Genomic DNA, 23,714 nt, shown 5'->3' with positions numbered 1-23,714 from the left:
GGGTTTTATCATGCAAAGAACGTGACACTCCATTTACACGAGGCATCGGACTTAACGTTCCCATTCTGACCGGACGTGACTACGAACTTGATACATCCCGCACAGCCAAACGGACGCCCCACTTCGTTTTACTGCCGGTCGGGAGAAGACCAAGTGTCCATATTTCGTTTCCCCAGTCAACCTTGGGGAACTTTAAATTAGAAACAACAGAAATCCATACATGTGATCAAACTGATCGACATGTATCCTCACAACCTGACACTTTTATATGATCACGCGCTCAGTTTCTTCCTTGTAGTTTGGATATGAAAACAGGGTTTTTGTGTAAAAGACAAACCTTTAAAAAAAAAACAGAAAACTACGCAAAACTGAGTCCTCTAAACGTGTTGACAGTCTTTTAAGTTGTGCTTATTAATGTGAGTAATCATTTATCCATGCATAACCAAGTACTTATTAAAGTCAACACTTGTGCAATTAAGTAAAACAGTTACTGAAAAATTAGAATTTGAACTTGCTGTCAGTTCATTAATAACGATTGTTAGTGATGTGATTTGTTCTTCCATAAAAAAAAAGCCTTTCTCATGTAGCACATCCTCTATATATACCGATCAATTTTACCCAAGATTGTCTCTGATGCTCACCAAATTGCCAAACTCCAGAACTAATTAGATATTGTGACACCTTACAATTCAGACACAGTGGGGCCAAGGGATATGAAATAAAGAGTTTACTTCTGAACTCAATTTAGGGGATGCCATATCTGCTGCAGGAAAATTGAAGTCTATGTTAAGACTTTCAGAATTACACCAAGGTGTGTCTGAAAATATTCACCCTGCCACCAGTGCTCTTATGAGCTATGTCCTCGTTTTGGTATTTCTATGGAAATGCATAGCTTGTTAATAGATATAGGAAGATGTGGTATGAGTGCCAACGATACAACACACCATCCAAGTCACAATTTATAAAGGTAAACCATTATAGGTCACGGTCCGGTCTTCAAAACGGAGCCTAGGCTCAAAAGTTCATTTGTTAGTTAATTGATAAAAATAACACAAAGGCGCTTCTGAACCGTATATTGCCCCTAAAGATAACAAAAATTCGCAAATGGATGGCTATTACAAAATCAATCGTTTCTGTAGCAACATTCGCCCCATTACATTTTGGATTGGCAGTGCAGATACATCATGCATATGCATATGGGAATATGGGTCACTAACATTTATCGAAACTTTGTACTCACATTTCTTTTGTTTTTCCTATGCAAAGGTAAGACTATATCTGACGAGTTTGACCGAATCATGACGGTATTTACGCTCCAGATAGCATTTGTACTCAAAAACTGTGTTTGCTTTGAACAAACTCTGTCCTACGCCGAACTTGTTCTTATGAAAAAGGGAAGTGTCTTGTAATGATAATACGCGTACTGAATCCGCATATGATGACTAAGAGATTGATTCATGTCCCTATTTTATGAATACTTGAGCTATTGTGTGTCACTTTTAAAAGTTATATAAGGATCATGACTGATTTTGAATTACAACATTAGAAAATTAGCATTGCATTGTATAATTTTTCATCCTTCCCTTAAAAAAATAATGAATTAACTTTTTTACCAGGATTATCCCACTAAAAAATGTTCATGCACCAAACTGACTTTGTTTTACACTCTTTTTTTTCAAACCTCGCATTCGCCTCGTGTGACTAAAGTATATTTTGTGTTATAACTGCTCTGTCTAGACTTTGCAAATACACAATATGTATTTATCTATAACTAGATACTAATTTTCACAAAATACACAACCTTTAAGATGCAAAATTAAAAACACTGTTTCAGCGCTTGAATTTTGTTTTTTTCAAAGATAGAAAAAATATTGAAATAATTTGATAAACTGGTTGTTTTATACTTTAGAAAATAATTCTGTAATATACTATAGTGAAATACTATACACAATATGAAAGTTTATGGATGTGAAAAGGTCAAGGCCACTTCTTCTTTTGCTATGTCTTAAATGGAAAAAAATCAGAAGGTTCCAAATCAACGCCATTTTTTAATGGCAGCTTTTCATATAAGTAGTCAAATTTGTCATTTTAACATCGTTTATACCATATGCTTATGATTGAATCGTTTTTGTAGCATTCTATTGAATAAATATCAGAATATTTCTCCTTTTTGTCCTTGTGGTTGAAATGTTGATATTTTTAGGTCTGACCTTTGACCTCAATTTCACAAAATTGTGACCACTCTGGATTTTTACGACCCAACTTTTCTTATTATACACGTTTTCCTCTTTCCATCGATATATAATTTAGGTGTGTGTTCTTCCGGACCATTAAAGTTTTAAAAAATGAACTCTGGTTGCAGTACTACATGTGATTAAAGTCATAAAATGTAAAGTATAGCCACTTAAATTTCAGGTGCGACTTCTTTAACTATTACGGAAATACAACATGTTTGGTCGGTCATCAATCAAGATCTTATATATTACCCGCCAAATACTGGTTTCCGATAAATTTTATTCTTTTTATCATAAACTGCTATATATAGTACCAGTAAAATGTGACACTGAGATAAACATTGACCAAAGTCCACCGTTGTTGATCACAGACTGCTATCCAGGACTCTAAAACGTAAATTGACCCATGAACGAAAATAATTATGTATAAATAAGGTTTCTCAGATCGTAACACCTTTATTGCAAAGACATTCCGAGAGGAAAACTTTTATAAGGGCTTACACAAGTCACAATTTACAACAAACACTTAAAACAGTTACACAGGTATGGGTCGGGATAATCCCTTTTGCCAGTTCTAGGATTTAGTGTCAAGACCTATTTTCTGATTTGGTCGCTTTGTGTGAGAACTTAGTGCTAGTGTTATAGCCCCATCTGTGTTGGTAAGCATTGAATTAGTCTTTAATATAAGTCCATGATCTGTTGGAACAAATTTTCATTTTCATCATGTCGTGGACAAGGTTAGTTTTATAGTTAGTACCTGTTCAGATAAGTTATTCCCAAAATCACTCCATGTGCAATGATGTTTGACTGGAAAAAAGAAATACAGTCACTTGCATTGACTGATCGGCCGTAAAACACTTACCAAAGTAGTGCGTCAGTTTGGCTGTGTGGGATGTAAAAGTACTTATCCGCGTCCATCTTCATCTCCTTCAGTCTCTATTACCATGATTACATAACCTACCTATTGTTTTTATTGTGAATTTGTTCTCACTCTGAACATGCATGAAATATCTAGATCTGTCACTGGATGTTTAGCAGTCAGGGGACTTACTTAAATAAGTGATTTTATAAATCACTGATTCAAGTAACATTTGTGACAAAACCTCGAAATTGCTACTCAAATAAGTGATTATAAAAATCACTTATTTCAGTAAGTCCCCTGATTGTTTAGTAATTATCAACAATCTAACACTTTCGAATTAAATTTTGAAACATTTTTGATAGACCAAATAATCTTTTCGCACCCAGTCTCCCCCACCCCCCCCCCCCCCCCCAAAAAAAAATGCCTTTCTCAAACTGATACAATTGTAAACAGGGAAATTTTTATTTCAATTATCTGTACTGTACAATGACATTTACATGTAAATTTTGTGTACATGTTATTTACTGAACATTTTTCATACAGCATTTTACAAGTAATTAAAACCAATTAACAGGTGAGAACAAATTTAATGTGAAACAAGTGTTCATTACATGAAACTAATTGTAAATGGGTTTACAGTACGCAGCGTTTGGTGTGAACACGGCCTAAGCCTTGTTATAAGAGGTAAATTTATCCATTAAAAGACCTTGTCTGAGTTATCTCATTGATTTACCATGGTTGATGAAAAAAAATTATTATCATGATTATTTTCAGATGCAGCATATGAGAGATACTGGAGGTGCCTTAGGTGTAACATTAGGGGCTGTGACAGCTGTTACAGCGGCTGCTGCCACTTATTACATTGCCACACGACCAGAGCCACTTATACCACCTACAGATATAAATGACCAGGCTACCATCTTAGAGGTAAACACCTGTGCCAACTCCAACTATAATATATTTTTTTGTAAAAATATTGATTGCAAATGCTTATCTGCTTTTTTCAATTGATTGTACTTGTACTTGCAAGTCTTTTGATTAAACAAAAGAAATTGCATGCCCACTCCTTTGGGTGGGCAGAGTGGACAAGCTAGAAATTTTGCCCACACAGTGCCCACTCCCACTGTGGACAGGTGGGCAAAGCAAAATCCACCTGGGCTGTAGTGTAATAATATAAAAAAATATCTTTTAAAAAATCTGATTTATAACTTGACCTAACTTCCCATAGAGAATTTCATAGTTACGAGAAATTTTCAACACTATAAGAATGCTTAAAGTACAGGTTGTGTTAAGATTTATTGGTAGAAAAAAAACGCTTTTGTGTTTTAAATCTTGTAGCAGCTGATCAATGCACTTTCATTGATTGATTGATTGATTGATTGTTGGTTGCTTGATATCCAGTAGCAAATACTTCAGACATGTTCAGAACAATGTGTAAATTCAGACAAAGTATTTAGTTTAGCTAGTTTAAACGATTTTTTCTTTAAATAAATCAATACATCATGTAAATAGTATACAATTCTGATACATGAAAAACATGTAAATAGTATTCAGAAACAAGCAAAATTGCTTTTATTGATCTGTTACCAGTGTATCGTAATTAAGTATTTATGTACTGTACATGTAGTATTTTTCATAAGGCCAAACAAAAAAGTATGTGTGCCTACTGTCACATGCTGAAAATAAACAGGGTAGGAAGATAGGGATTTTTTAATATTTTTTTTTTGAAATTCAGTCAATGTGAGCAACATTGTGACTTTAACAGTGCTTAATAAAAAATGGCCAAAAACACTTCAGGGTAGGGGATAAAAATTAGGGTAGGTAGGGGTACAGTAAACACACTTACTTTTTTTGCCTAACACACATTTGTTAAAGAATTTAAGATAGATTTTGAGACTTGTGTACTTGGCATCTGCCTTACCAGTACTAGTCATACACTTAACAAATTATTCATGTTATTAAGAAATTAAAGATACTTAAAAGACAATTTTGTAACAGGGATGATTCCACTATATAGTTTAGGGCCGCTGCTTATCTGCTTTTTTAGTGGAAGAAGACGTCAAGTCTTCTGAAGACTTAAGGGGCTGACCATTGGCATTGAGTCTCCGTATGCCGCATTCATTTCGTGTATTACAATTTCAAAACAACTTAGATTCCTGACACCGATTTTTACACATGATTAGGCATCTGAATCATTTAATTTGTAAATTATGATTGTAAAACAATCACTATCGTAAATATGACCCTTTTATTTATGTAAATTATTAGATTTCATCTCATCCACATGAACTTTATTTGTTTACTTGTAACAGGATTTTTTAACTGTAGATATTTGTATTACGCATGCGTGAATTTGGTATCGGGACAACTCGCCCTGTTTACAAGTTCGCCCTTGAAGTTACGAATTTGCAATCCTGCAGACAAGAAGATTTTGTTTTTATATAAATAAAAAGGATATATAAAGTGTTGTCTTTATTCATGGGTTTCCTTTGTCATGTGAATTAGATGCCCTTCGTAACATACATGTGAACCTCCCGTTTAGGAGAAAAAACTCCTGTGTATGAAATTTTTCAGACGCCATATTTGATCATTTCTTACTACTGTACGGGTGTAATTGACACCTGTGTTAAATTTTACCTGAACATCAAAGAAGATGTATAATTATATGGCTTCACTTGACAGCTTGGGTGTCAAACATACTGGTAATCAACGATGTTTACCTCCGGCTAACTGCCGTTGTGTTATCAAAACGATGTGTATTGGGAATATTGAAATACTTTTTTGTTACTTCCCTTTGTTTTATCCTGTTTTCAGTTATGTTGCTTTTAAAAATGTAAATTGTAAAAAGACTATAAATGATTAATATTTTAATCAAATAATCATAAAAGGATGTTGATTAAATGAATTTAAATGATTTTGGACAAATAAAAAAATTAAAATTTATAAATTATTTTAGCAATCTAGACCTCTTTTCAAGGATTAAATTGAAGTTTGTATCATAATTTTGTTTACAACAGAAAGTATTTTTAATTAATTTACGATGTTGCAAATATACATGTGGAGCTTATTTCTTTCTTATTTGTCTATACATTTACAAATGATAAGGAGATGAAGACATGAACAAAAATATATACAGATAAGATATATAAATATAATGATTCATTTGCTAGCAGTGAACAATCATTTGTCAAAAACAAAACAAAACAAAACAAGAAACAGATTCTTCTTATTATTTTATTTTATTCAAATAGAGAGGCAATAATGGAACTATAAACATTACAATTTGATGGAAATTTGAAGAAAAAACACAATTTCTACATCATTTGGTTACATTTATGACAAAATTTATGTCGATAAAAAAACATGATGTTTTGACCATTCAGTACTTAACCCTTTCCTCCATAATGACGCTTTTTGACGCCACCCCCTTTACTCCATAATGACGCCTTTTGACGCCTGTGTAGTACCTCAGTTGAAACACTTTGACTACAAAGTGTCTGCAGTAGACTCAATAAAATTTGTATCCAATATGAAAAGGAATATCATAGGAATATTCTACTTAAATTTATTTAATGAAATATTTGTTTTTTGCAATGCATTTTAATACTTTAAAGCCTATTTTCAGCATTTTATTGAAAAATTCTATTTTGTGTTCATTTTTTACAGTGGGTTGTGATGATCTTCCAGTTAGGTTACCCTCATTTGGAGTGTTGTTCCCAACCTGTTAAAGGTCCATCTTTGTGCATAATTCAAAATTGGAAATTTCAACAAGCATCTAATATTCTTAATCTGGAAAATAAACCCTGGTCTGCTAGCTTCATGTATATTTTTTCTACCGATTTAATATATAACTAGAATCATGCAAACAGACTTAAGGAAAAGGCATGTAAGTTCATCATACAAATATGACACTTTTTCTAGACAATCCAGATCTTGCAAAATACGTCGCTAAAAATTGTAACCTTTAAAATTGTTGTGCAGTAAAAACCCATATGGGAACTTTCAAAAGTTGGCAGGTATGTAACAAGTCTTACTATTTTTATGCTCCATTTATGGGCAATATGTTTTCTAGTCTGTCCGTCCGTCCTGCTTCTGGTTATAAAGTTTATGGTCGAGGTAGTTTTTGATGAAGTTGAAATCCAATCAACTTGAAACTTAGTACACATGTGTTCCTCTTGATATGATCTTCTTAATTACTGCCAAATTAAAGATTTTACCTAATTTTCATAGTCAACTGAAAATAGAAAATGATTGTACGGATGGGAAATCAATGTACTTATGACCTTTTCTTGTTTGAAGAAAAAAAATACATTTTAACGATAATGGAACAAAGCAGCCTGGGTAAGTGGGGCTGCTTTTATGGTAATTCAAGTTACCTTTTATTCACCTTCTTCCACTTCAGAGCTATCAGCTCTTTGATTCAATTGACTGTACTAGTATTGATTAAACAAAAGAAATTGCATGCCCACTCTTATGGGTGGGCAGAGTGGACAAGCTAGAAATTTTGCCCAACCGGTGCCCACTCCCACTGTGGACGGGTGGACAAAGCAAAATCCACCTGAGCTGTAGTGTATGTATATACCCCTACATCTCCTTGAACTGATATTTTTCTGTTTAATTTTACTTCAGGATGGGTCACGTATTTCAAAGTTCTGTAGAGATGGTAAACTGTTAGAATATTACTATGATGATGTTAAGACGACATTTGAAGGATTTAAACGTGGATTGCAAATGTCAAGTAAGTGTTTATATATCTCAACTTGTACGATTCGCTCGTGTATGTAACAAGGTTTTAGATTTTAACGAGAGAAATTTATGTATTACTGAAAAATTATTACACCAGGGTTTTCGATATCACAAACTAGTCAAAACATTTACTAAATTTTATCATCAGTATAAAGACATCATTCGTAAATATAGCTCAACATGCAGACTTCTAATACGTTCAGGTATTTCACATCCAATTTTTTATGGTAATATTCTTTATAAAGCACAAAGGTGTCAGTATTCACCTCAGAAACTTACAAAACCTTTAAATAGACTTATTAAGAAGGGATATAATTACGATACTGTTGTCAAGTCATTAAAGATTGCATATTTTGGCGTTAATATTGAGTCACTGATAAGGTCTTTGCATCGGAACTAAACACATTTATTCTAAAAACAGTTGTTGGCATGACACGGGTTATGTTCTTCTCATATATGTTATGATGGTATGATACTAAACCCCTAACGGGAAGGATTGTGCCTGATGTTCATATGATGAAATCATAATCTTTCAGTCAGTTTAGTTGAAATCTGGAGCTGGCATGTCAGTTAACTGCTAGTAGTCTGTTGTTATTTATGTATTATTGTCATTTTGTTTATTTTCTTTGGTTACATCTTTTGACATCAGACTCGGATTTCTCTTGAACTGAATTTTAATGTGCGTATTGTTATGCGTTTACTTTACTACATTGGTTAGAGGTATAGGGGGAGGGTTGAGATCTCACAAACATGTTTAACCCCGCCGCATTTTTGCGCCTGTCCCAAGTCAGGAGCCTCTGGCCTTTGTTAGTCTTGTATTATTTTAATTTTAGTTTCTTGTGTAAAATTTGGAAATTAGTATGGTGTTCATTATCACTGGACTAGTATATATTTGTTTAGGGGCCAGCTGAAGGACGCCTCCGGGTGCGGGTATTTCTCGCTACATTGAAGACCTGTTGGTGACCCTCTGCTGTTGTTTTTTATTTGGGCGGGTTGTTGTCTCTTTGACACATTCCCCATTTCCATTCTCAATTTTATTATACATGTTAATACTCAAAATTGACAACAACACTTCGAATGGTCTGCAATTTTATTTGCTATGGTTTACATGTTTCGCCTGCAAGGCTGGCTTCATCAGGACAATTTTTATACAGAAATTAACCCCTGAAGTACTCAAAGTGGTGCAATTTGACGTCGTCATGGTGAGAGAAACAATGAAAAGTGAAAGTAGCAATACAGAGTTATAAATAGATAAGATAAATATAGAAAATTAAGAAAATTAAAGTTTGTTAACAAGCTAAGGTAACTTGTATTATTTTAATGTTGCATTTATTTGCATAATTTGATAACCCTGCATACCAAGGTATTCACTTCAGGGACTCTAACGAAATGATTCACACAGGCGTTGGTTCACCACATGGAATTTAATTTGATATTACTTATTCGTGAACCCCTACATCGGAAAGGAACTGCCTGGCTACACGCGCCGATCTACAGGCCACCAGCATATACATGGACCAAGGAATATTACATACTTGCGACGAAATAACAACTGAACCAAGATGACCAAGATGTCCAATACCACGTACCTAAACATCTATAAATGATAGCAGATATAAATGATAGTAGAAGAATTGTACCACGAGCGCCGATCTTAAAGGAACTAGGAATTCACAACCATGCCATTAAACAGACCATCTACTGCAGACGATCCAACAATTATATAGAGTCACCAAATAATTTAAAACAAGGGAGCATTTTTTGAAAATTTTATTTTCCATAGCGGCAACCATAATCTTCCTATTGTTGACGACGCGCCAGGAAGTAGTAACCTCCAACAATGGCCAGGTTGGAAGAGAAGCCTTGCAAAGTGGTAGGAACCATGGGAAGTTCATCCAATAAGATACCAAGCCTTCAGAACAATTTCATGTATCATATAATAGTAAAACGAACTCAAGTTACATTGTTAACAAACTTTAATTTTCTTAATTATCTATATTTATCTTATCTATTTATAACTCTGTATTGCTACTTTCACTGCTTATTGAAGGATAAGCAGATCCTGCTCCACATGTGGTATCCAATACGCATCTGATTAAGTGGACAATTAATTTTGCCATAAACCAGTTTATATATATATATAATCCAATTTTTTATTTGACACTTAGATTATATTTTTCCTTATGACCTATTCATCAATTTGTTCTCTGAAACCTTAACAATGTGAATAAAATTGAGAATGGAAATGGGGAATGTGCCAAAGAGACAACATCCTGACCATAGAAAAAAAACAACAGCAGAGGGTCACCAACAGGTCTTCAATGTAGCGAGAAATTCCCGCACCCGGAGGCGTCCTTCAACTGGCCCCTAAACAAATATATACTAGTTCAGTGATAATGAACGCCATACTAATTTCCAAATTGTACACAAGAAACTAAAATTAAAATAATACAAGACTAACAAAGGCCAGAGGCTCCTGACTTGGGACAGGCGCAAAAATGCGGCTGGGTTAAACATGTTTGTGAGATCTCAACCCTCCCCCTATACCTCTAACCAATGTAGAAAAGTAAACGCATAACAATACGCACATTAAAATTCAGTTCAAGAGAAGTCCGAGTCTGATGTCAGAAGATGTAACCAAAGAAAATAAACAAAATGACAATAATACATAAATAACAACAGACTACTAGCAGTTAACTGACATGCCAGCTCCAGACTTCAATTAAACTGACTGAAAGATTATGATTTCATCATATGAACATCAGGCACAATCCTTCCCGTTAGGGGTTTATTATCATACCATCATAACATATATGAGAAGAACATAACCTGTGTCATGCCAACAACTGGTTTTTGAATAAATGTGTTTAGTTTCGATGCAAAGACCCTATAAGTGAATTAATATTAACGCCAAAATATGCAATCTTTAATGTCACCTGACAACAGTATCGTAACTATATCCCTTCTTAATAAGTCTATTCAAAGGTTTTGTTAGTTTTTGAGGTGAATACTGACACCTTTGTGCTTTATAAAGAATATTTCCATAAAAAATTGGAATGCATTTATGACATGTTTAAATTTAAGAACAACAAATGTTAACTGAAATTTATGAAATTGCAAAGTATACTCTATGCCATATACATGATGTACATGATGTATATATATGCTCTTGCTATATGTTTCAACTTTTCAAAAGATATTTTTTTATGACTTTTTCACTTTCTCAAGATTGGAAACTGAATAGGCCATTTAAAATATTAAACTCCCATGATTAAGACATGTAATAATCAAAGTCGATATTTTTTCCAATGTTTTCTATTAATAAAACTTTTTGGAATTTTCTGTTGATTTAAATTTAATATTGTCAGTATCATCATCTTTTTGCCTACAGACGATGGTCCATGCTTAGGAACCAGACCATCAGGGAGCAATCAGTATGTCTGGCAGTCATACCAGCAGGTAGGTACCAGTAACAACTAGATCTCCACAGGATAATCAGTAATATAAAGGGAAGTAGCAGTAACCCAACAACACAGATAACCAATCACACTGTCTTTAATTATTTTAATATTATATGACAAAGATGCATGAATGGATGGCATGCTGCTTAATGTTCAGCATCAAATGAAATTCATTTTACAGACAAGACCATGTTAATGTAATTTTAACCCTGCTTTGAACTAAACCAACACAGCCAGCAAGAATTTAACCTGCTAGCTTACAAGGTTACAGACTGCAGAAGGACATGTCACCCTCCCTGGGCGCATTTTTAACTCTGAGATGACCAGTCTCTACTGTTGCTTCTTACTGCTTAGCAGATGTTTATATAATTATTATGTCAAGTTGTATTAATCTGCAAGAGTGTTAAAAAGTTAAATATTTATTTAGGATACTTGTAAGGGCTACAATTCATACTTTTATATTTTACAGATTTATGACAGGGCTCGAGCTTTTGGATCAGGATTGATAGCTGATGGTTTAGAGGCTAGAAATGATACATTCATAGGAATATACAGCATAAACAGAGCTGAGGTAATAAGATCAAACTAAATTGCACATATATCATGTTAACAAAATATTTCTTTGGACCAAATATCCAGGTAAGGAGATCAAATTAAATCTATACTGCTGATGTTGAGTAATTCACAGCTGTAAATCCAAGGGATGATATGAAGGGAGTGTTTGTGTTTTGCAGTTTGACACTGTATTACATCTAAGTAATAATCTTTTAAAAAGCACATAATACATTGTAATTAATACTTCTGACTGTATATAAACAGTATAATCAGTTATTTTTGGTGAACATTTTCTTTGTAACCAAGTAAAGAAATCTACTACATTGTACTAAAAATCATTAAATTTGTTAATTATGCAGCAGATATTTATAAATGTATGTTACACATGGTAATTTTCTCTGTTTCTGTATAAATCATTTATATGACTTATTTTTCAGTGGGTGATAACAGACCAAGCCTGTGCCATGTTCTCTATGGTCTCAGTTCCATTGTATGATACACTAGGACCTGATGCATGCAAATATATTATAAACCAAAGTAAGCAAATATATATGTACCAAAAGCTGGAATCAATCAATGGTCACTAATCAGTCAGGGATATAACTCTACAGGGTTATTACAGGAAAATAACATACATTTGTTATTGTGGACTAAAAAATCAAAGAACTGTGATAACATATGTATGTTACATGTTTCAAAGGGACAATATACATCATTAGTTTAGTTAAAATGTATAAAAGTTCTATTGTTATTACTTTTTTCTATATGTATACTTAACTATTTAAAGATATAACAGTTCATAGTTTGCCAATTTTGCATAGTACACCTGTATGTTATTACAGAATAAATATGCCTGTAATAACTAAAGGGTGTTATCACACCTTCTCTATATCACTTCAAAGCATTTTTTTAACACGCAAGTTATTTTCTGGAATCACCCTATAGAGTTATATCTCTGACTGCTAATCTTTATTGTAAATATTACTCTTGCAGTTATTTCCCTTTTCACAGACAATTGTTTGAAAATATTTATCTAGTATCTTTGACACTTTGAAATAAGAATTATTTGACTTGATAATTTTGTTATATTTTGATTGTTTTAAAATTAAGATGCATCTCAAGTGTTCACATGTTGCCTTGTTCAACTGGGATAATATTTCTGCAGAATATCTGACAGAGGATAAACATTTAGGTTTAGAAATGTGTGGTCTTATATAGTACAGAAATAAGATTGTCAACATCTACCAAATTGTTTCTTTGAAACTTGGGCAAGGGTTATCTTGAACTAACATTTAGTTGAAGCATTTGCTCCATGTTAAAGGCTTGCCTGTAATTTCGATAAAAATTCCTTCCCATTGTGTAAAGTTGCATACTGTTAAATTGGAAATTTTGGAGATAATTTTATTATTGCAAACATTGTTTGTGCAATAGGTCTTGAAAAATGAATTCTGACATTTAAAATTATGATATATATTATTATTTGCATGCAGCATTTTACTTAATCAATTTTGTGTTTACTGGTCTTTTGTTTAACAATCCCCCCCAAAAAATGCATGTACTATTTTCTAAGTTTACAATATTTGATTTTAAAGGTTATAATTACAGTAATCTTCATCTATTTTAGTTGGTATATCCCATGTTGTTGTGGACAAAGAAGACAAAATTAAACTTTTATTAGAGAAGGCCAGCAGCATGCCAACACTAGCATGCATCATTGTAATGGAAAATGTCAGTGAAGAAACTAAATCTCAGGCCGCAAAGAGTAATGTCAAAATTGTCAAGTTTTCATTTGTTGAAGTAAGTGGCTTATAATTATCAGTTTGATAGTAATGATGCAGAAAAGTTTAAAGAATGAATAAAAACCCATCTTTTATTCTGTTCCAAATGCATCTCACTTTTTTAAAATATTTTTATTAGTTTCCAAGTTTCATATTCATGTCTATTATAGAAAAAGAATTCATGATTTGGTATGTTGAAGAATTTATTAAATATTCATATAAAGGGAATAAATCATATTATTGCATAGCAATATAATATTTCCCACAGAAAGTAACCAAAAGTTAGCATGCAATAAATTCCAATATTGCACTAGTGCAATAAATCTTCAAAATTCAACAACAAAATTTATTAATAGTGATAAGGTAAAATTGCTTGTAAAAATTGATTTTTTTGTCTAATCTGTATATATTTGATGTTGTCATTGTTTCCTTTCATGTTAATTTTAGGCTGATGGTAAACAGTCATTACAGGAACCAGTGGTATGTTAATCTGTTGACCTTGTTTTACAAAAAGATATGTTCATATTTATGCACATTTATACACTGTTACCTACTTTTACGCGCATTCAATCACACATATTAGAATTAAATGTGTACGTAATGAGACATCGTTAATCTATGCCTGTACTCATCATCCTTCTGGTTGATTAATATTACTAAAAATTGATGAGATACCACTTATGCATACATCAATCTGTTCAACTTAAAAACTATACTCTTCCACAGCTTGCTTTAAACATCCCCACGATAAAATGTTGAGGGGCAAATTAATTTACCCTTGTCCGTCTGTTCGTCCATTCCTCTGTCTGTCCTTCCATCCAAATTAGGATACATATTGTTTGTCCTGCTATCTCCTACATTTTTGGAGGTACAACTATAAAAATAAAGTTACCTACTTTTACATTCAAACACATCATGAAGGTGTGCATGGCCACATAATTTTGATTTTTTTTTCAAAATATTCTAAAAATGACAGGTAGTTGGACTTTTTGGTCAGGTGAGGGCATGATTTGTGTACTACAGACAGCATAACAATATCAGGTTGAAGCCAACATCACTGTTTGTCAAATCAAAAATGTGCGGAACCATATTCATGCATATGGCAGAGCAGAAAAGGGGGGTCATTGTCCATGTCTAGTTTTTGGGATACGATTGCTTTCAAGCAATCTGTAGACTTATACCAGTGGCTCAGAGCATTGCCCTCACGTCAATCGTTTTATTCTAAACATTAAGGAACATCTCAGATTCTTATGATTGTCTTGCTTTAAAAGGTAAAAACAAACAAAGGGATTGAACTTAAACAACTTTCCTATAATGTTCTTGTCATAATCTTCATGTTTGATAATTCCCTTGATTTATATGCGTGTTTTAAACAACACGGAAAATCAGAATTAAGCAGTATTTATATTTAGTATTTTTATAAATTTAGAAACACGTCAGAGGGAATTCCCAGTTTTGATAAAATGCGAAAGTTCTCTGAATTCCGATAGAATGTCATTTAAGAACTGAAGTGGAGTTTTTTCTTTAATGTTACCGTTATGAAACTGATATTTGAGATTGTACTTCCATGAAGAAATAGAGTTCCATCTAGGTCGTTTAATAAGCATTTGATTTACGTTCTTGCTCCAGGGTTTGTTTTGGAAATTATGTGCATGCGTATAGTTTTCTTGACTTCAAGGGGTTTTAGATTGAATGGTTGCTCTGGATTCTCCACTCAGTTAATTAATTTATAACTCATGGGATTTTTTCTATGTATGTCTGCTATTGAAGGTTATTGTTGTTGCATAATTTTAAATCATATGCATCATTTAAATTAAAAAAAAAATCCTTATCGTAGAACACCCCTTCAGGTGAAATGGAGTCTTCCATATTATCGTTTCGAGTTGTCTCCCTTCCGGAAGGGAGATAACTCGAAACGATAATATAGAAGACTCCTTCCGTGAATTCTGAATAACAACATGTCGAGTATTAGCTCGTTCTGTCAATAAACGTCGTATTATATTAAAAACGATCGCATTTTAAACCGATAAATGTGTACGGAAAGGAGTCATGATCACTGACCCAAAGGAAATTAAATATTTAAAGAGTTAGGAATGGGGTTCCTCCTAGAATTAACGTAGGAAAATAGGTGATAAGATACGAAGTGAAATACCTTCTCTCAGTCTGAGTCTCAGTGACTACTGTGGAAAGTAAACTTGGAATTGATAGTACAAAAATAGAACATAGGCCTGATTACATTGTTCATACACTTTTATCAGTGATTGGCTATTTTGTAACTATTTTAAATGTGAAGTTGAATTAGTTTTGAAAATAATATTATCCAGCTACATGTATACATGTGTCAATGAAACAACGGCAATCGTATCCCTCAGAGCAATCTGCTCTTTGATTTTTATAGCTTTTCAAGAATGTCAGTATTTACTTAATGGTATTATTTTTTTTAGCCTCCCAAACCAAAAGATTTAATGACAGTATGTTATACCAGTGGTACAACAGGTATGTTATATTGCTATATACTGTGGATTCATTTATTTTGGTGGGATACCAATTTTCGTGGATTTCGTGGTTTGACGTGAACTACGAATTTTAATGTTCAACGATTCGGTACCATGAAATCAAATATCCACGAAAATACAATATTTTCTCAATCCACAAAAATAAATGAATCCACAGGAAACTAAAATAGGCTAATTTCTCCATAATGACGCCTGTGTCATGCCTCAGTTGAAACGTTTTGCCTACAAAAAATCTGTATCAAACAAATAAAAATTTGTATCTAATATAAAAAGGATATTAATGAGAATATCTGACTGGAATTTCATTGGTGAAATATTTGTTTTCACAATGCATTAAATAAAATACGGTACTTTAAACCTGAGGATTTTTTCCTACCAGTGTACAGTTCGAAAGTCTAAATTCATTATTGCAGCTTGCCATACAATATGGGTTTTTGTTCATTGTTGAAGGGTATACAGGGACCTGTAGTTGTTCATATTCTTTTATGTATTGTGGATAGTTGTCTCATTTGCAATTATACAATTTCACCTTATTTTTGTCTTTTTTTTTAATTTGCAGGTGATCCAAAAGGTGTGATGATCTCCCACAGAAACATGGTAGCTAACATGTCATCTGTTATTTATAGTATAAAGGTAAAACTCATACAAAATATGTTTATTTCAACCATCAAGTTGCTTTTTACTAGAAACAGATTTTATTAAAATGTCAATTTATTATCATTGCTTTAAAAAGGTGGGGTTATACTGTTTTACCTCTATCTGTCCATCCATCCGTCCGTCAGTCCTTCCATCCATCTGTCAGTCTGTCCTGCCTTTGAATATTTTCCTTTCACTTTTCTCTGGAACTTCAAAACAAGGATTTCTGAAATTTGGTTTCAGGATTTTAATATAAAGTCATTTATACGGTGTGATGCGTTTTCAGATATATCACTCTAACAAATTCCTGTTTACTGAACACTTGTATCATTTGATACATGATAGCCAAGTTGAAAATATTCGCAAATTTTTCTGAGGAACTACAATACAAGGATTTTTGAAATTTGGTTTCAGGGTTTATATAAGTCAGCTATACAGTGTGATGTGTTTTCAGATTCTTCACTCAACAACTTCCTGTTAACTGAACTTTTGTATAATTTTACTCATCATAGCCAAGTTGAAAATCTTTTTGACATTTTTCTGAGGAACTACAATACAAGGATTTTTGAAATTTGGTTTCAGGGTTTATATAAGTCAGCTATACAGTGTGATGTGTTTTCAGATTCTTCACTCAACAACTTCCTGTTTACAGAACACTTGTATCATTTTACACATCATAGCCAAGTTGAAAATATTCACACATTTTTATGAGGAACTACAATAAAAGGATTTCTGAAATTTGGTTTCAGGGTTTATATAAGTCAGTTATACGGTGTGATGCGTTTTCAGATTCATCAACTATCTGTTTACCCAAATATTACGGCAGGGATATCACCAGTGAGCAGTACTTAGCTTGAAGTTTCACTGGTTGGATACTGTAAATTCAGAAATTGTTGTGTGCATTTATTATTGTAATTTTGACATTTTACATTTTAAAACGTGATTTAAAGTTTTGGGATATTGAGAAAATCCTGTTTAATTCCGATAAAAAAAGTGATAATGTGAGTTTATATTATTGCGATTATAACCCTGTTGCATTTTTCTCAATAATAAAAACAAATAGCTAATAATTTCTGAATTTACAGTATGCAATAATGTGTTATCAATTTTGTTCATTTTGTCCTTCCGATATTAAAAAGATTTTTGGACATTTATCTCTCGTTTGCTTTTATTTTTTATTGACCTAGGAAATTTGTGGAACATTATCTTCGTCTAAATATTTGTTTATGAAGTCAGCAGATGAACATTTAACAATTGTAAAAGATTTCAGACCAGAAACTTTGAATTGTTTTTTTCTAGCATTTTAATTAGAGATATAGCAGACTTTGGAAATATTTTTCATGCAATAGTTGTCTCATTCTTTTGTGAAGCTATTTTGTAAGTAGAATGAAATTCAAAACAGTGTGGCTGTGGCCATTGATTGACACATTAAATTCATCCATTGACTGGGACAATTTAGGTAAACGTTTGTATGTAACGACCACTGCTCACTATGTACTTTTTAAAGACACTTAAACTATGGGGTCACCAAAGGTTCACAACACCTTAATAAAGTAATTCGAAAAATTAATCAGAAATAACACGATGTTTTGATTTATACTAATTATATAAATCAAACATAAAGGTTACTCCTGATTAATTTTTCGAATTATTTTATAATTAAAGGCGTTAAGAAACCTTTGGTGACCCCACAGTTTAAATGTCTATCGTAGGTACGTCGTGAACAGTGGTCGTTACAGACAAACTTTCAAGTAAATTGTCCCAGTCAATGGATGAATTTAATGTGTCAATCAATGGCCACAGCCACACTGTTTTGAATTTCATTCTATTTATTATTGAGAAGTTTTTACATATTGTTGATTTAAATTTTATCAAATAATTTTTAAGCAGTTAGCAAATTGTAAAACAAACAAAATTAAATTCCTTATGAAAACGATGTTAGTTTCAATACAGATTCAATTTGAGGTACAAAGTAATGCATAAAATATTGTGAATGTTTTATATGTTTACATTAAACATCAAACCTATCTCATGGGAATAGCAATATTTTGCTTCAAATCTTTTTTTCAGACAGTTACAACTATAGGACCAGAAGACAGACATCTATCCTATCTACCATTAGCTCACAACTTTGAGAGAGGAATGAATGTAAGTAGACCAGTATTGTTCTTTGAAGTATACCTTCCTTGTTTTGGTTTTCTATTGTAATATAATAATTTTAGATGACATATGGACCCTTTCTCTAAAGAAAGTTTGCAATACTATACAATTGGATGTTGTGATGCCACATTTATTTATTTGAAACTTCTTGCTGCAAGTCAGTGGCAAGATGGATGATGATTGTATACCTAGTTTTACTGGAATGATAAGATAGCCATTCTCAATTTTGCCCTCCTTTTCATTATACATCATAATTTTATACTTTTAGAGAAAAAAAAAGAACCCTGATTTTTAGAGGAGAGAATAAATAAGCTGTGCAATACATAAGTAATGTTCATTTAATTTACTGTATAGCGGGATATTTTCGTGGTTGTAAAATTTCTTGATTTTCATTGAATAAGCTATACAAAATATTTGGGCAATTATTATTTTGGCGGATTCAGAACTTTTATCAATGCCTTTGCATGTACACTTTTAAATGGCGGAATGTATAATGGTGATTTTATTATATCTGGGAAAACAATTGAAAAATGTGCACCCTGCGAAAAATAACCGGCTATATGGTAATAGCCAAATAAGAAGTCAGAAAAAAATGCCAAATTAGAGTTTTGATCATAATTTCACAGTACACTGAACATAGAAAATAATATTGCAAGTTGGCCATTTGTGTACTATGGAACCATTTTTGTTTTCAAAATGAGTTTACAAATGTAGATGTGAACTATATTTTCCAGGTTGTTATGTATATGCATGGTTGTCAAGTAGGATTTTCCTGTGGAGATATAAGGAAACTTCCAGAAGATTTACAGAGTCTCAAACCTCAATTCTTCCCTACAGTACCCAGGTTACTCAACAGAATTTATGACAAGGTCAGTTGTATTTATTGCCTCACTCCTTTTCAGCAGTTCCCAAGCTTCTGAAAAGATTATGTCATACTCAGTATTTTAAAGACAACTTTCCTATAATTATTTTGGGATAAAGATCAAATAATAGATAAAACTTACAATGGGAGTATGTATAAATTTTAGCAGTTTTCTAAAACATGTAACATGTCATCTTTAAGAGCTGCTGGTGCATCTAACTTAAATGTGATAAAAAATTAATTTACTTAAAAAAATGTTTCCTCATACTCTTTAGCATATCAAAACATATTTCGTGAATTTACATTTTATGTCATGCACTGCCATTTATTTTAATGCTTAATTAAGAAAAATCCCAGATATCAACATCACTTTTGAAATCATCTTAAATAAATTCAATTTTTCTTACAAATCAAGGAAAGATAATCAGCAAACACCTTGAGGCACCTCTATATGAACTTTTCATATGTTCTTTTTTAATTACCTAGCTTCAATTAATTTTGCATAATTTACAATATTTTTAATGTCATATTATTTATTTTATTATTGACAGGTTCTTGCTGCCACCAAATCAAGTGCTTTAAAACGTTGGTTATTTAACCTGGCTCTGTCAGAGAAGATGAAAGAAATTCAAAGGTAGGTCTGTTTAATGAAAAAAGGAAAGACTGTATTTTGCATATTGATCTCTCATCCCTTAAGAATACAGTAGACTCCGGCCAATTGGATACCCAAAATGTCAGCTAAAAATATCCGATTGTCCGATATATTCAATTAGCCGATGAACGTATATTCCTCCAAGTTTTTTTTCAAAATTGACAGACACAACCCTAAGATACCAATAGGTATTATAGCTGCTTTATTAATGGAAATTTGTAACTAATCTCAATGTTTTTTTCAGGTACAAGTTCGGATAATTCGGTTGATTGACTAATAGATCGATCAGATGATTATAATGTATTTTGTTTATCTGTCAGTCTATTGATTTTTTATACGACCGCAAATTTTGAAAAAATTTTCGTCGTATATTGCTATCACGTTGGCGTCTGCGTCGTCGTCGTCGTCGTCGTCCGGCGTCCGAATACTTTTAGTTTTCGCACTCTAACTTTAGTAAAAGTGAATGGAAATCTATGAAATTTTAACACAAGGTTTATGACCACAAAAGGAAGGTTGGTATTGATTTTGGGAGTTTTGGTCCCGACATTTTAGGAATTAGGGGCCAAAAAGGGCCCAAATAAGCATTTTCTTGGTTTTCGCACTATAACTTTAGTTTAAGTTAATAGAAATCTATGAAATTTTGACACAAGGTTTATGACCACAAAAGAACGGTTGGGATTGATTTTGGGAGTTTTGGTCTCAACAGTTTAGGAATTAGGGGCCAAAAAAGGGCCCAAATAAGCATTATTCTTGGTTTTCGCACAATAACATTAGTTTAAGTAAATAGAAATCAATGAAATTTAAACACAATGTTAATGACTACAAAAGGAAGGTTGGTATTGATTTTGGGAGTTTAGGTCCCAACAGTTTAGGAATTAGGGGCCAAAAAGGGACCCAAATAAGCATTTTTCTTGGTTTTCGCACCATAACGTTAGTATAAGTAAATAGAAATCTATGAAATTTAAACACAAGGTTTATGACCATAAAAGAAAGGTTGGGTTTGATTTTGGGAGTTTTGGTCCCAACATAATAAGGGGCCCAAAGGGTCCAAAATTAAACTTTTGTTTGATTTCATCAAAATTGAATAATTGGGGTTCTTTGATATGCTGAATCTAACTGTCATGACTGTGTATGTAGATTCTTAACTTTTGGTCCCGTTTTCAAATTGGTCTACATTAAGGTCCAAAGGGTCCAAAATTAAACTTAGTTTGATTTTGACAAAAAATGAATCAGTTAGGTTCTTTGATATGCTGAATCTAAAAATGTACTTAGATTCTTGATTATTGGCCCAGTTTTCAAGTTGGTCCAAATCGGGGTCCAAAATTAAACTTTGTTTGATTTCATCAAAAATTGAATAAATGGGGTTCTTTGATATACCAAATCTAACTGTGTATGTAGATTCTTCATTTTTGGTCCTGTTTTCAAATTGGTCTACACTAAAGTCCAAAGGGTCCAAAATTAAACTTAGTCTGATTTTAACAAAAATTGAAATCTTGAAGTTCTTTGATATGCTGAATTCAAAAATGTACTTAGATTTTTTATTATGGGCCCAGTTTTCAAGTTCGTCCAAATCAGGATCTAAAATTATTATATTAAGTATTGTGCAATAGCAAGTCTTTTCAATTGCACAGTATTGCGCAATGGCAAGAAATATCTAATTGCACAATATTGTGAAATATCAAAAAAAAAATTAAATTAGAGTTATCTTTCTTTGTCCAGAATAGTAAGCAAGAAATATCTAATTGCAAAATATTGTGCAATAGCAAGATTTTTTTTTAATTGGAGTTATCTTTCTTTGTCCAGAATCAACTTAAATCTTTGTTATATACAATATACAATGTATATTCACTTTTTACTACCAACTGATAAATTAAAATAATCTTTACCATTCAGTGATAACAAGCAGTTTTTTTACATCTTAATATTTTATGATGTATTTAAATGAGTAGTTATTGTTGCAAACTCCATTAGAAATTTTAATTGAGATTAGTTTTGAAATAAGGGAAAGGGGGATGTGATTAAAAAAATTGGGTTCAATTTTTCTCATTTGAAATTTCATAAATAAAAAAGAAAATTTCTTCAAACATTTTTTTGAGAGGATTAATATTCAACAGCATAGTGAATTGCTCTAAGAGAAACAAAAATTTTAAGTTCATTAGAACACATTCATTCTGTGTCAGAAACCTATGCTGTGTCAACTATTTAATCACAATCCAAATTTAGAGCTGAATCCAGCTTGAATGTTGTGTCCATACTTGCCCTAACCGTTCAGGGTTCAACCTCTGCGGTCGTATAAAGCTACGCCCTGCGGAGCATCTGGTTAATTATGTGTTGATTATCTGAATAAAATATGTACCTCTTAAATAATGAGACTTGTTGTTTTTGCGTGATTTGTTTCATTTGTGTGTTTAAACAGGTAAAAGCTAAAAATAGCTATGAATTCTCGGTAGTAGGCCACAGGTAAATCTATTAATAGCTACGAATACTAGGATCTGATTTTCTACAGTTTTTTTATTTATAAAACCCATTTCCAATTTCAAGTAATACAACTATTTTTATGATTATAAAATTGGACATCAAGATGAGTAAAATTAATTTGCTTTTCTATCTTATCTGTCGTGGTTCAAAATAAAAGGCTGAATATTATGTAAATTAGGAAAATGGCGTACGTGTGTACAAGTTACATAATTCTAATTCACCTGGGATATGCTATTGACACATGATTCCTTATTTTTACACGGGACTTCTATATATATTTTAATAAATTGTTGAGAAAGAGGTACATATCATTCATATTAATAAACATTGATGAACATCACGCACAGTTTATCATTTCTGTCGTGTCCTTGTTTGTGAAGTAAATGATAACGATCACATTTGGATAAACACATAACAAACACATCTTAGGCAAAATATATTATCAGATTCATATAATAAACAAGACAACAAGAAAAAGAATGTTTTATTTGACTATAAAAGATCGTTTTTATTAATAAAATGAAACATTTCTGTACTGAAGTTTTCTTAAACTTCGTAATGGCGCAACTTCCGGCTTCATTTCCTGTCAAGAAAAATATGAAATTGTTTCAAAATATTCGATTGTACATGGTTTTCACACATTTTTCATGAATATTCCTATCCAATTAGCCGATATATTCTAATAACCGATATTCGATTATCCGATGTATTTTGACTGAAATGTATAGGGAATGGTTCGGTGTTTTGAAATTATATTACAATAGCCGATATATT

The 23,714-nt window shown here is 32.4% G+C and overlaps 1 protein-coding gene across 1 annotated transcript in view; it reads left to right on the top strand.

Annotated features, from left to right (window-relative positions):
- The first annotated feature begins 2,497 nt into the window (after positions 1-2,497).
- Positions 2,498-23,714, top strand: part of LOC139488861 (long-chain-fatty-acid--CoA ligase 1-like) — a 38,230-nt gene continuing 17,013 nt past the window's right edge. Inside the window, exons 1-13 of the mRNA XM_071274813.1 lie at positions 2,498-2,628; positions 3,871-4,023; positions 7,726-7,834; positions 11,234-11,301; positions 11,773-11,874; positions 12,296-12,395; positions 13,483-13,655; positions 14,084-14,116; positions 16,081-16,132; positions 16,712-16,785; positions 18,859-18,936; positions 19,683-19,817; positions 20,362-20,444. Of these exons, the coding sequence (XP_071130914.1) occupies positions 3,871-4,023; positions 7,726-7,834; positions 11,234-11,301; positions 11,773-11,874; positions 12,296-12,395; positions 13,483-13,655; positions 14,084-14,116; positions 16,081-16,132; positions 16,712-16,785; positions 18,859-18,936; positions 19,683-19,817; positions 20,362-20,444 (1,160 nt within the window). The 5' untranslated portion in view covers positions 2,498-2,628. The remainder of the gene's footprint in view (positions 2,629-3,870; positions 4,024-7,725; positions 7,835-11,233; positions 11,302-11,772; positions 11,875-12,295; positions 12,396-13,482; positions 13,656-14,083; positions 14,117-16,080; positions 16,133-16,711; positions 16,786-18,858; positions 18,937-19,682; positions 19,818-20,361; positions 20,445-23,714) is intronic.

The sequence above is a fragment of the Mytilus edulis genome, chromosome 9 (genome assembly GCF_963676685.1).
Source record: "Mytilus edulis chromosome 9, xbMytEdul2.2, whole genome shotgun sequence".
NCBI classification, from domain to species: Eukaryota; Metazoa; Mollusca; class Bivalvia; order Mytilida; family Mytilidae; genus Mytilus; species Mytilus edulis.
Note: the sequence above shows the minus strand (reverse complement) of the source record. Positions and strands in the feature narration are given on the sequence as shown.